The following is a 13,016-nucleotide window of genomic DNA, read 5'->3' on the forward strand; positions in this document are numbered from 1 at the left end:
GAAGGGAAACTGATAGGAATGAATGGAAGCTTCTTAATCACACTGTGTGGCCCAAATGCTTGGCTCCCAATAAAGACGCTCTGTTTTCCCTGATAGCTCAGCAGTAAAGAATCCGCCTGACAATGTAGTAGACTCGGTTCAATCCCTGGGTCAGGAAGATCCCCTGGAGAAGGAAATGGCAACTCACTGCAATATTCTTGCCTGGGAAATCCCACGGATAGAGGAACCTGACTGGCTACAGTCCATGGGGTTACAAGAGTCAGAAACCACTAACCGCCTAAATAACAACAAAAGACCCTCACCACCCCCTTAAGTAGACACTTCCTTTGTGAAGCAGGTGGGCGGGATAAGAGCAGCTGTTTCTCGCTCTCCTTTGGCGGTGGGCGGGTGGCCTGGAGGGGCACGCACTCTCCCAGTGTGCACAGGTATTTTACACACCCACCCACAAACACCAGGGGGACTGCTGCCTACAAGCATCACTTTTCAGCCTAGAGGCCAGGTCTGGGCCTGAACCGTGGTGGTATGGCAAGGGCTTCCCCTTTCTCTGTTCCTTGTTTATAAGATGAGGAATATGGATAGGGTGAATTTTAAGAGTCCTGGCAGTCCTGATGTACTTCGGTTTGTACCTCTAGGAGGTACTATTCACTCTCCCTCCGGTACCGTCTAACCAGATGGCTAGGGCGGACTGACCAAAAATGGCTTACTTTCATTATTTTCCATGGGCCTGTGTATCGAAGACAAACCTCCCCTCTCACAAGTGTGCGTAGGGTCTGCATCCGTTGCTTTCGAAGCTCAACAGCAGCTGGAGTCCCAGCTGGGAGCTTAGGTCCCGAGGCCTTAAGACTCGGGAACAAAGGGCAGGAGGGAAGGGGCCTTCCCAGAAAGTGCGGGGAGGGGAGCCCTGGGGCAGTTTATGGCTTTACCTCTCCTTAGTGCTGGCTGTCCTCTCCTTCCCACAGTTTTGGGGGGAGGGAAGGAGTCCTGTTTTCCTTAAAGCTTATGACTTCACCTCCTTCCCTTCCTCTTTCAAAGGTCAGGGTCTCTACCCCTTTCCCATCTGCTCCCAGCCTTTGAAATCTCCATCCCACTCTTTCCTTTTATTCTTCTTAGGACTGGGGTCTTGACGCCCCTCCCTCTTTTTCCATCACTTTGAACCTTGCCTCTTTATTCCTTTTTAGGCCTGGCCTCTCCAGCCCTGGGTAGAGGGGTCTGCATACTTCTTTTTTCTCTTCTGAAGGCCACGTCTCCCTCCCCCAACTCTTTCCTGCTCCCCTTCCCCACCCCCTCCCTCCGCCCCGAGGCATTGTGGGAGGAAACAAGATGTGGGGCGAGAGCGGCGCGGGGAGAAGCCCGCAGTGCGGGGCCGGGCGGGCCCAGCCAATGGGGAGCGCGGACGGCGGCGCGCGCGGCGGGGGGGCGGGGGCGGGGCGCTATTTCAGTGGGGACCGCGCGTCGGCAGAGCAGCGGCAGAGCAGAGCGGAGCTGCGAGGTGCCAGCGCGGAGCAGACGGGTCGGCGGGCGCGAGGCGGAGCGCGGGCGGCCAGGAAAGCTCTAGGGCGGACGGCGGCGGCGCGAGCGCTCGGTCCGGGCCTGCGGGAGCCGGAGACCGCGGCGGCGGCGGCTGCTGCCGGAGGCGAAGGGACACCGCCCTGCCCGCGCTCTGCCTCAGGCCATCGCTGCTCCCCCGGGGCCCCGCGAGAACTCGCCTCTGTGAAGGTGAGCGGTGGGTGGGGGCGCCCCGGGGCGGTGGCCCGACGCGCTAGGTTCGGCCGCGAGGCCTGGAGGAGGTCCGGCTTCGGCATGACGCCCCCGTCGCCTCTCCGGCCCAGGGTTGCGCCACCCTGTACCTTCACGACCTCGGGGCGCGGCCAGGGCTACCGGCTGCCGATGTGCGGCCTCCAGCCCCCCGGGATCTTTCTGCGCGCACAGAGGCCCTGGTGTCGGGGCCGAGGGAGATCGGCGGAGCGGGCTCGGGCGTGACGCGGCTCCTCCCGCCGCCACCCTCTGGGGCGTCCTTCCTGCAGCGAGGACGCCCCGTCACTCCGGCGCTGCTCCAGGCCGGGCGGGGGAGGGCGGCCGGCCGGCCGGGTGGAGGTGGCGGGGAGGATGCTTTCTCATCGCCCAGGTGCCGGCCTTCGGGACTGCAGCCCTCTGGAGGATGGGGTAGTGGAGGGAGACAGCCCCTTGGGGTTCCGAAGGGAGGAAATACGAGCGTTGTACGTGTTGGGGGCTGGGGAGGGCGGGTCGTGTCGTTCGAAAGCTTGGCCTTTTTGTCGCAAGGCTGGTAATAGAGGAGGGAGAGCTGTCCTGGAGTGCCCTCTGCTTTTCAGGGGAGCCTCTGGGTCGTGACTGAGGCAGCTGGCCTGGGGCCCTCTGGTCATCCTTCAGTCTGGAGGCCCAGGTCCCTAGCATTTTTTTTTTCTACCAGGGGGAGGGGCTACGTTGGCCCCTCCCTTCCCTTTTTCTCCCTGGCACCTTGGACAGGGGAGGCTGGGGCAAGGCCTCACCTCTCTGACGCCTGGGGGGCCAGGGGTGAAGAATCGTGGCATTGTAGTCACAAGACCAACATTATGTAACTGCAGGCTCTCCTGGAGGGTAAGGTAGCTTTTAATCACTGTGACAAAGTTGTTCCTTTGGACTTTTGAGGATGAGGCAGTGGAGCAGGTTAGCTTGCTGGGAAAAGGGATGCTGATTTCATACTTGAACCGGGCCGCACTCCCACCCTTGGATCTGTAAACAGTGCCCCCTTCTGAGTGGTAGCCACCAGGTGACACTAGTTTTGGTCACACTTATTGAGCCTTAGAATATTCTCTGTGTTGCTGTTGTACCTTTGCTCAAACCCATTGAAGGTGCCACATTTATTTCAACCATTGTTTTTTTAAAAAGGATGCTGATTTGCCTCAGGTCATAATGGCTAGGGCTAGAACTGGATTCTCCTGACCTCTTCTTCAGCCCCAGGTGGTATTCACAGACTCCTCTTGAGGCTCTTGACTTTTTTCTCTCAGGAGTGTGGGAGCAGAGGGCGCTGGGGCACTAACCCATTGCTCTGCCACTTCTTGCTGAAGTGGAACCAGCCCTACTTAATTTGCCAGTGCGAGACAGAGGTACCCTGGATGCACTAAAGGGCTGCCTGGTTAGCAGCTGGCATGCATGCATCCTTTGCATCTGGTGCGGGCTGAGTAGTCATGAATTCTGCTTCCCTTTCTGCCCATCCAACCCACAGGTTAGTGTGGACTCAGATCAAGGTATCCTGGAATGATACCAGGGATCTCTCCTTGAGCAGACAGGTTCCTGTGTAGCTTTGTATCAGATAGGGCTGAAACAGCAGCATCTTTTGCCCACTGGGCTGATCGCAGAGTGGTGCTTTGGGGAATAGTACCTGGGAGGTGGGATATAGATTTTTGCTGCAGGGACTGTGGTCAAGGACAGAGGACAGGAGTTTGCAGCTCATCTCTGTTCCTGCAAAGCACCTCACATGCCATAGACTGCTAGGCAGGCCCTTGCCAGCCCACTTGGAATTTCTGTTTTCCTAAGGAGGGAACATGCAAGGTCTGCCCTGGAACTTTGATTGCTGTAGGGTGAATGCAGTGGCTTAGATGGCAGGGTTATGAAGCAGTGCAGTTAAAATAATAATTCTTTACCTTTGTCTCTGTCACCATTGCACATTGGTAGCCTAGGACTTAGCAGTCTTCTATTTGAAGGGCTAGATAATAAATATTTTAGGCATTACAAGCCATATCATCTCTTGCAACTGCTCAACTCTGCCATTGTTCTGCCATTGTAGGGTATTTCTATAAAGCTATGTAAAGCAGGTGGTGGGCTGAATCTGGTTAATGGGACAGACCACTGTGTAGACTGCCCTTGTTTGCACTATTCTCATATAACCTCATTTTAATTCTTATAGCAACTCCTGATAGAGAGCTATCCTCATTGCTAAAATGGAAGTAATCAAATGCAGAAAGGCTGAGTGACTTATTCAAGGACCAGACCTAATTCATCTTCCTACTGTGATGCCAATAATATAATAATGGTCATTAAATCAGGGCTTATTATGTTCAGGTGTTATATCACCTGGTTTGCCCTCAGGTTAACTCAAGTCCCCATTTTAAGATGATAAAGCACAAAGGTTAAGTAACTTGCCCAAGGATACAACTGGTAGCTGGTGTATTGTGGTATTTTGGCTGTTCATGCTGTTCAGAATACTAGAAATAGATAAATTGAGAGTTAGAAAAGCCTCATTTTACATACAAAAACTGACGACTTATGTCTTTTTAACTATTTATCTTGTATTTCCCAGACTTGGCAACCTCATCTCTGCTAAAATCTTACGATGTCCCTCTTATAATGCTTCATGTCTATGTTTTCTGTTGCCCTTACCTTCTGTGCTGGTTTCTTCCGCTGAGGCCCCACACCCAGCTGTTCCTGTTCATTGCCCGGAGCACGGGGTTGCAGCCTCACCTCTCTGCTTCTTCTGCAGTGTCACCATGTCTGACCGGAAGGCAGTGATCAAGAATGCAGACATGTCTGAGGACATGCAACAAGATGCCGTTGACTGTGCCACGCAGGCTATGGAGAAGTACAACATAGAGAAGGACATTGCTGCCTACATCAAGAAGGTGTGCTGGGAGAGCTGTGGCTGGTGGTCGGGGTAGGGATGGATAGCTCACCTATGCCCCAGGGAGGGCTGGAGCTGGGGACATATGAAAGTAGGTGTAGTCCATGCAGACGGAACCCTGGGAACTTGCAAAGCAGGTAAATTGGGGAATGAATCTTATTTACTAGCACGTTCACTTTAAGAGTTCTTAGTAGGAACTGTGCTGGGGTGTGGGTGTGTTTACAGATAATTATGTGACTGCAGAACAACAGGGTGTGAAACTTCAGGATTAAATATAACTGTCCCAATTCAGAACTATTCAAAATGAAGATCAGGGATGTTTGAATGGATAAGATAAGATCATAAATTTTGGGGGAGCTGCATCATTTAAAGTGGGATAGCCGTATAGTCTCATTATGTAGGAGATTTCCTTTTCTTCTCTTTAAAAAGGACCCCTGGTGGTCCACTGGTTAGGACTCAGTGCAGTCACTGCTGTGGCCTGGGTTCAATCCCTGGTCAAGGGACTAAGATCCCACAAGTCGACTTGTGCGCCCCTGCCCTGCATAAAAAAATGGACTCATGTACTAATTACCTTCTCCCTACTTTCTTAAGGAAAGGGTGTGCTTGAATATATATATATATATATATATATATATATATAAAATATTTTTTTTTTTAATAGATGAGCATTATTGGGGCCATAGATTTAATCCCTGAAAAGTTTCTGAATGAAAGGGTGAATAGATGTAGTTAACATATATATAGCGAGGAAGCAGCTGAGCTAGAGGTGAGAGGTGGTACTCAGGGTCCCTAATTTCCAGTCAGGGTCCACGTACATTGGTGGCATAGTCCCAGTGTGATATTCTCAGCTCTGGTATCCCAAGGATGCCTAAGAGCCATGGCACTATGGTCCATACAGGTGGTATAGTGTCCTTGGGTTTAACAGAGCTCTTTGCTGTCCATGTGTGGTATGAGAAGTGGAAACTGGAGTCCTGAGAGACTTTTTCTGTGTGTGTAGCCAAGGGATGAAGAGCCAGCAAGGCTGCTAGGGGTGCTGGTTCCTTGTTGAGTGATGCCTTTTCTGTTCTTTTCAGGGAGAAAGTGTAGAATCATGGACTCTGGGGAGAATCCTTAGGTTATATTGAGTCCTGCTTTGTTGTTTTGCTTATGGGGAAGCAACTATGGGTCTCCTATGTTACACAGTCTTCAGTCAGGAATAAAGCTCTGTGTGGTGATCCATGCCCTATCCACTGTTTGCCAATACCTTTTGGAGTCATGTGGTATGGGGGCTGTGAGAAAACTAAACAAGTTGTTGGTTGAGCTCCTGGCAGACAGAGTTCCAGGGTTGGCAGCATTGCTGAGCCTGTGGTGGAGGGCTGTTCTCCTTTCACAGTCATGGCAGGATGCATCTAGAACTGAGCCATCTGTTTTCTGCTGGGTTCACAGGGTGCCAGGGCCTGTCTGATTAGGTTCTGAGGATTTCCTCGCTGGCTTTTGATGTTGAACTTAGATCCCTGGGAGAAGTGAGGGAATTGCCTCGATCTTATGACTGAGGCCCTTGTCCGTGCTTACAGCCCACATAGTGCCTGGCACACTGGAGTGCCTTTAAAGCTGGCTTAGACAGAATTGCTTCCTGTTCGGTCCCCATTTTGCTCTAGTGTCTTGGTTTTTGGCATTTGGAAGTGCTAGTTCAGTAGTGTGAAATGTGAGTGGCAAGTCAGAGAGACTTGCTTTTCTCTTTTACTCAATGCTGTGTGACATCACTGGAGTGTTTCTTAATTCTATTGGTTTTTCTGATTCCCTTGCTGAAGAATCGCGGGGTGGGCTTTTGAGTAGGGTAGCTAGAGAGACAAGAGATGTTAGGGGTGTAAAGTTCTAGAGAGAAATAATGGAGCCTTTGTGGTATTATATTATTAATGAAGGAGTGTTCTAGCCAACCTTAGAACCTGAGCTCCTGAAGTTCAGAGAACTGAGGCCGTAGACTGGGGATGGGGTGGGGATGACAGCTAAACCAATCAGACTCTTATTCTGATTTCTCATCCTCCAGCTGTCCTAATCGCCTTTCTTCTCCTTTTTATTCTTCTTTTAGGAATTTGACAAGAAATATAACCCTACCTGGCACTGTATCGTGGGCCGAAATTTTGGCAGCTACGTTACACATGAGACAAAGCACTTCATCTATTTTTACTTGGGTCAAGTTGCAATCCTCCTCTTCAAGTCAGGCTAGGTGGCCACAGTGAAGGTGTCAGTGGCGGCGGCAGCAATGGCAAGCAGGCAGCGTTGCTGGGACTGTTTTGCACTGGGGCCAGCATCAGGATGTCCTCTCCAATGGCTGTGCTACTGCATGGACTGTATACTCGATTTCATGTGTATGTCGCAGTAAACAAAACCAAACTTCTTTCTGTTTAGTTGCCTGGGGAAGAAGGCTGCTTTATGTTTATTTTTCAAGACTTAAATTTTTTTTTTTTTGGTTGTATTGCACTAGGAAATCTCTCCCACTCCTCCCTTTTCTCTTTCTCTCCCTATACAAATAAAAAGCCCTCAAAAAGCCTGTAAGACTAGGAGGGCTGGGGAAAAGAAATAGGTTTCTGGAGGTGGAACTAAAACTGCAGCTGCCTTTTCTGGTGGTGGATGCTGCTTTAGGAGGGCCAGGAAGGCTGCGGGAGGGACAGTGAGGATTGACAAGGAGAGAGGGATAGGACGGAGGGTAGGGGGATGATCTAGTACCAGGGAGAATATTCCACTGAACTGTGATTCCACGGCTTGGGGCAGGGAGTGGGGCTGGATTCTTTAAGGGGCCCTGAGACGTGTTTGTCTGTGGTGTGTGGGAGTGGGGAGCAGACTTGTCTTGCTGTCTTTGTCAGAAGAGTTTGTAAGTAAGGGCTGTGTCTTTGTGGATTATCTTCTTTTATTCTTCCAGCCAGAGCTCATGCTTGGAGGATGTTGAGGGTAGGATTAGCTCGATTTTTTTTGTTTGTTTTCATTCTTCCCTCCTGTCTGCTCCCTGCTTAGCCCTTGGTTTTCTCATTCCTCTGGAGTTCTCTTAGAGCAGCCCCTGTTAGTTGGCTGGCAAGGGAATTTCTGATGACTAGTTCTTAGTTAGGTCTTAGCAATCAAACCAAATCAATGTTTCCCTTGATTTTCCTCTGTGTATATGTGTGTGAATGTGTGTGTGTATCTTGGTTTGGGGTAGAGGGGAGGGAGGGGCAGGACTGTGGAATCTCTCCGGTATATGGGTAGATAAGTGGACCTATGTTAACCTCTGGGGCATCTGTTTTGGGGGTGAGTATGGGTATCACCCCCCTCAGCCATCTGGCCTAGACACTGCTTGCCCTATGGCCATCTGCTCCCAGGTGGGCTTTAGGAGGATAGCCCAGGATGAGGTGGCCATGCTACCATCCATTCTGGAGCCTAGTCTCAGTGGTGAGGGAAAGTGACTTTGTGAATGGTGGCAGCCTCTTGTGGGAGGCAGGATGGAAGTGATAAAGGGCTGTTGAGGGGCTTTGGGGGAACTTCAGAGGAGGTCAGTCTTACAGTGGTGAAGCCAGGAATTTGGGGATGGAGCAGGGTCACTAGTGGTAGGAGATTCCAAGGGGAGTGCTAGGGAAATCTTATCTGTGGATCAAAAGGGATGGGGTGGGGGATGGGGTGGGGGGAAAGTCATTGCTGATTGAGCTTTTGATTCTTATAAATTGCATTGAAAACTCTCATGTGTAGGGTTGATGCTGTGGGGGGTTTGGGATCCAGCTCATTCTCTTTTTCTTCCAAGTCCATCCTTGGGGTTGGCGGGGAGGCAGGAGAATGCCCCCTTCCCAAGCCTTTAGTGTGTACTGAGCTTTCTTTTTGATGCTGACAGGGGAGGGTGGGGACTTGGATGGTGAGTGAGTTCCCCATATCAAACCGTTCGGTGGGCACAAAGCTGAGTGCTTGATTTTAGGTTTTATTTTTTTATGAATGTCTAGATCTGTTTCCCTCTGCCCTCCCAGACTTGTGTGGCCAGTTGGAAATGTCTAGTTTGTGTTCATCTCTCCCTCATTTCTGGAGCAGGGGCTGAGACCCCGCCACATCTCCTGTGCTCTGCATCCACGCCTCTTTTGGACATTAAAGGTCGATTGATGCACTTCTGAGCTGTTTGGGTTTCTTTGGGGGTAAAGGGGGGATGGCTTAGTTGGTGGCAGGGGTGCCACACATGGGTGGGGTGGGTATATAGTATGGAGTGGAATGGGGCTAAAGAGATACTGATTGGTCTGAATCCGGTCTTAGTTGGAGGGCCAAGGCTTGGGGCCCTTAAGTGAGGGAAAATAACCAGCAGCACTCACCTACGAGATTTCTTGGGTTATTGGTGGAGATGGTTTGGTGAGCCACATTTTGATTCTTCTGTATGATAGATGTTGAGACCGGAAGACCGTGTCTCAGCTAAATCCTTCTCTAGCCACTTGGGAATGGAGAACCCGAGGGCCTTCATTTCAGCAAGATGGAACCTGAGTAGTTCTCTGACTCCTGGGTTATCTTTTGGCTTGCTTGGGGCTCCTGCCCACATACACCTGGAGAAGTCAGCGGTACTAAGATGCTTCTGAGAGTAGCTGCCCAGGCCAGTGACCCTAAGCCATTTATGTCTAGGCTTATGGCTATAATCCTTGTGGAGGGTGCTAGGGAGCAGAGATGCTTTATACTCATTTCTGTTCTCATTCACTGAGAAACATTTGAGTTTTATACTTGAGCCTAAGATGCTGTTCACAAAGGAGAATAAAACAGCAAAGTTTTCTTTCATGACATGTACATTCTAGTGGACAGAGCTGACATACACAATGAAAAGCCAGTAGTGATAAATAGTAGTAGTGTTAGTCACTCAGGTGTATCTGACTCTTGGCGATTGGCGACCCACAGACTGTAGCCTGTCAGGGTCCTCTAACCATGAGATTCTCTAGGCAAAAATACTGGAATGGATTGTCATTCCCTTCTCCAGAGGATCTTCCCGACCCAGGAATCGAACCTGGGTTTCCTGTGTTGCAGGCAGATTCTTCACCGTTTGAGCTACAGGGAATAGTGATAAATACTATCAAGGAGATGAACTGGGCAATGAGCTGTTGGTTTTGGGAGTTAGGTAGGTCAAGTTCCTTCACATAGGAAGTCTATGGGCTGGATCTTAGGGAGAAAAGCCTCCAGGGCAGTGAGGTCCTAAGGAAGTAATGGGGGGGGGCCCTCTAGAACCTCAATTTCTGTTCCTACCTTTGCTGGTGTGAAGAATTCGACAGAACTGGAGTTTGAGGGAGGAGAGTGAGGCCACGGTCCACAATATCTATGATGGATGCCTCTAGGGTCAAAACTCATCTTCCTGTCCTGATGGGAGGGGCAGTCTAGGTGGCAACTATGGACAAGGCACTCTGGCCCAGGTAGGTAGTTGGTGCTCATCTAGGTGAATCCTGCAAGACTCCTGACGAGCCCCTACCCACTGGGACCCAGGAGGATCGCATGGGAGGATGGACTACAAAAGGGCTGTGGAAAGCTGATGGGAGCAGTGGCAGAGGGATGCAGCCAGTCAGAGCTGAGAAAGCTGGAGCATCAGTATTCCACTTCTTCCATCCTGTACTCCAATTTTCTGGGGCCTCCTTTTGGCTGAACCTAACAGGCAGAAGATGGCAAGGATGACCCAGAGATCCAGTCTAGGGGTCAGCCCGCCTCTCCCCAGGGAGCATAGCAGGAAGAAAAGTATGGAGATGAATCCAAGAAGGGCAAACCAAACCAGCATGGTAGGAAATTCTGTTGCCCTGGACAATGTGTCTGTCTCTCCCCAGAACTTAGACCAGGGGTGTGGCTGTTTCCTAAACTATCCCCTTCCTTCACGTCTTTGTTCAAACACCCTCTTATGAGAGGGGCTTTCTGACATCCTATAGGAAACAGTACCACTCTCCTATCACTATTAATCTTACCCAGTTAAATTCAGCACAGCACCTGCCCTAAGCTTGACATTCATTAATTTATTCATCTCTCACAAGTAGAAAATAAGCTTTTTGAGAGCAGAACCATTTCTTCTTTTTCGCTGCTTTAATCTTCAAGCTCCCAGAACAACATTGTATGCTGTAGGAAATACTTGATAAATGTTATTGGTAAAATGAAAAAAAAGGACAAGCAAACATGGGCAACCTGGCTTTTTCTGAAGAGACTTTAGCCTTTGGCTTGACTCCCCCTTGCTGGCAAGCTCTGGAAAGTCGTCAGTGGGTCACTCCCCAAGTGTGTTCAGCCCTTCTTTCTTGGCAGCCATGGGAGAATGAAAGAGTGTTCATAAAGTACATTTTATTTTTAAAGCATTTCAGTTTATGCCACTGAAATCCCCTCTGAGCTAGACCCCAGCAGTCATTAGCCACAGTTTTGGATATGCAAACTGAATCAGGGAGGGTGAATGACCTGCTGAAGCGCACATAGCTGGTAGTGTTACTGGTGCTCAGACACTGACTTACAAGGACTGACCTGGGTTTGACAGCAGTCGTCTCAAAGATATTCCTTGAGATTTAGGTCCAGTTCTCTGAGCTTAGGACTGAATGCCTTATTCACTGTTATTCCCTTTCCTAGACTCTACTTCAGCAACGGCAATGAGGATAATTCCTAGGCCCTCCCTTCTCATTTCTCTTGTCTATTAAGCACTGAGGAGCTGTCCCTTCTAGAAATTTCATGAGAAGGGTTAATGAGTCTTCTAGATTTAGGAGAGAGCAGACCCCCAGAGTTCTGAACTCTCAGGTCTCCCCTGAACTTAAGGCACAGCTTCCCCACCATTCTGGTAACGAGGAGTGACCTGTCACCTGTCGAGCAGGTCCTGTATACCTTTATGTACGTCTCTGTGACACCGTGGGCTTGGTGTCCTCACCAGTGTACGTCTACTCCTATGCACAGGCTGCTGCTATGCCGAAACAGAGAGGTTCATAAGAAAAGGCCGAGGAGGGCCCAAGTCCTTGTGCCTCTCCTCCCTTGCTTTATCCAAACGATGTGTAGTTTGTAATGAGAATGCTGGACAGTGGTGTCTAGGGCTTTAGAGAGAGGCCAGTGTGGTGGTGTGGACAGAACCTAGGACTGAGTCCCAGCTCCTACATTTAACCACTGTATGAACTTTGGCAAGTCATTTGAAGTTCAATTTCTTCATCTGTAAGATGGGGATAATACCTGTCTTCCCTAAAGGGTGGTTATGAGTATCAACTGACATGTATGTGAAAGTGTTTTGAAATTGGAACATGATGATGATGAAAATAGTGGTTTTTAGAGTCAGTGATTATGAATCTTGAAGAAAGAATAAAGGATTCTGGGAAGTCAGGCCCCCCAAATCTCCCCTCACATCTCATTGTACTGGCCTTTCCCCTCGTTGTCCAATTGCATCTGTATTATAGAGAAGGAAATTAAGGACCAGACAGGGAAAGAAACTTACCTAAGATCTCATGGATGTTTGGAATAATTGGGATGTAGAACTTTCCCCTACTGTGAAATGCCTTCCACTTGGTGATGGTATACAATTCACTGGTTTTAATATATTCAAAGAGTTATACAACTATCACCATTATCTAATTCCAGAACATTTTCATCACTCCTCAAAGAAACCCACTTGCAGTCACTCTTTGTTCTTCCTTCCTCCGCAACCCCTGTAAACCCCTCATGTATTTTCTGTCACTGTGAATTTGCCTTGTCTGGACATATCACATAAATGAAATCATAATGTGTATCACATAAATGAAATGTGGCCTTTTATGTCTGGCTTCTTTCACTTAGCATAATGTTTTCAAGGTTCATCTGTGTTTAACATTTATCAACATTTCATTCCTTTTTTTGGCCAAGCAGTGTTCCGTTGTGTGGATATATCTTTTGTTTAATGTATTCATTTGTCGAGTGACTTTTGGGTTGGTTCTACTTTTTGCCTATTGTGACTAGTGCTGCTGTGAACATTAACATTTAAGTTTTTGTGTGGACAGGTGTTTTCAGTTCTTTTGGGGGTATCTTTTAATCTTTTGATGTCAGTTTACTTTTCTATTTTTAAAAAATCTAAATTGATATCAGCAAATTCCCATAGAAGGTCAGATAGTAAATATTTTAGGCTTTGTGGGCCATATGACATCATGTTTGTAGTGTATGTAATTGTTTCAATGACTGAACTCTGCCATTGCAGAATGAAAGCAGCCATAGCCAGTATGTAAACAAATGGGCATGAAGGCGTTCCACCAAAACTTTAAACAGGCAGTGGGTTAGATTTGGCTTGTGGATTGCAGTTTGCCAATCCCTAGCTTTGATGATAGATTCACATAATCCAACATTCCTAAAGTACAAACAGTGAAAATTATTCCTCCCATTCCTGTTCCCACACCACTGGGTTCCCTCCTTAGAAGCAATTACTATTAAGAGGTTTTGTATCCCCTTTCAGAGACAGTTGATAAAGAGCATATTT

At 48.8% G+C, this 13,016-nt stretch overlaps 1 protein-coding gene across 1 annotated transcript; it reads left to right on the top strand.

The window, feature by feature from the left end:
* Positions 1-1,456: 1,456 nt before the first annotated feature.
* On the top strand, positions 1,457-8,721 carry DYNLL2 (dynein light chain LC8-type 2). Its single transcript, XM_027517223.1, has 3 exons — positions 1,457-1,716; positions 4,478-4,616; positions 6,684-8,721. Exons 2-3 carry the CDS (start codon positions 4,485-4,487, stop codon positions 6,819-6,821), a joined length of 270 nt encoding a protein of 89 aa, XP_027373024.1. The 5' UTR covers positions 1,457-1,716; positions 4,478-4,484; the 3' UTR covers positions 6,822-8,721.
* The last annotated feature ends 4,295 nt before the right edge of the window (positions 8,722-13,016 follow it).

This window comes from Bos indicus x Bos taurus, chromosome 19 (assembly GCF_003369695.1).
Source record: "Bos indicus x Bos taurus breed Angus x Brahman F1 hybrid chromosome 19, Bos_hybrid_MaternalHap_v2.0, whole genome shotgun sequence".
NCBI classification, from domain to species: domain Eukaryota; kingdom Metazoa; phylum Chordata; class Mammalia; order Artiodactyla; family Bovidae; genus Bos; species Bos indicus x Bos taurus.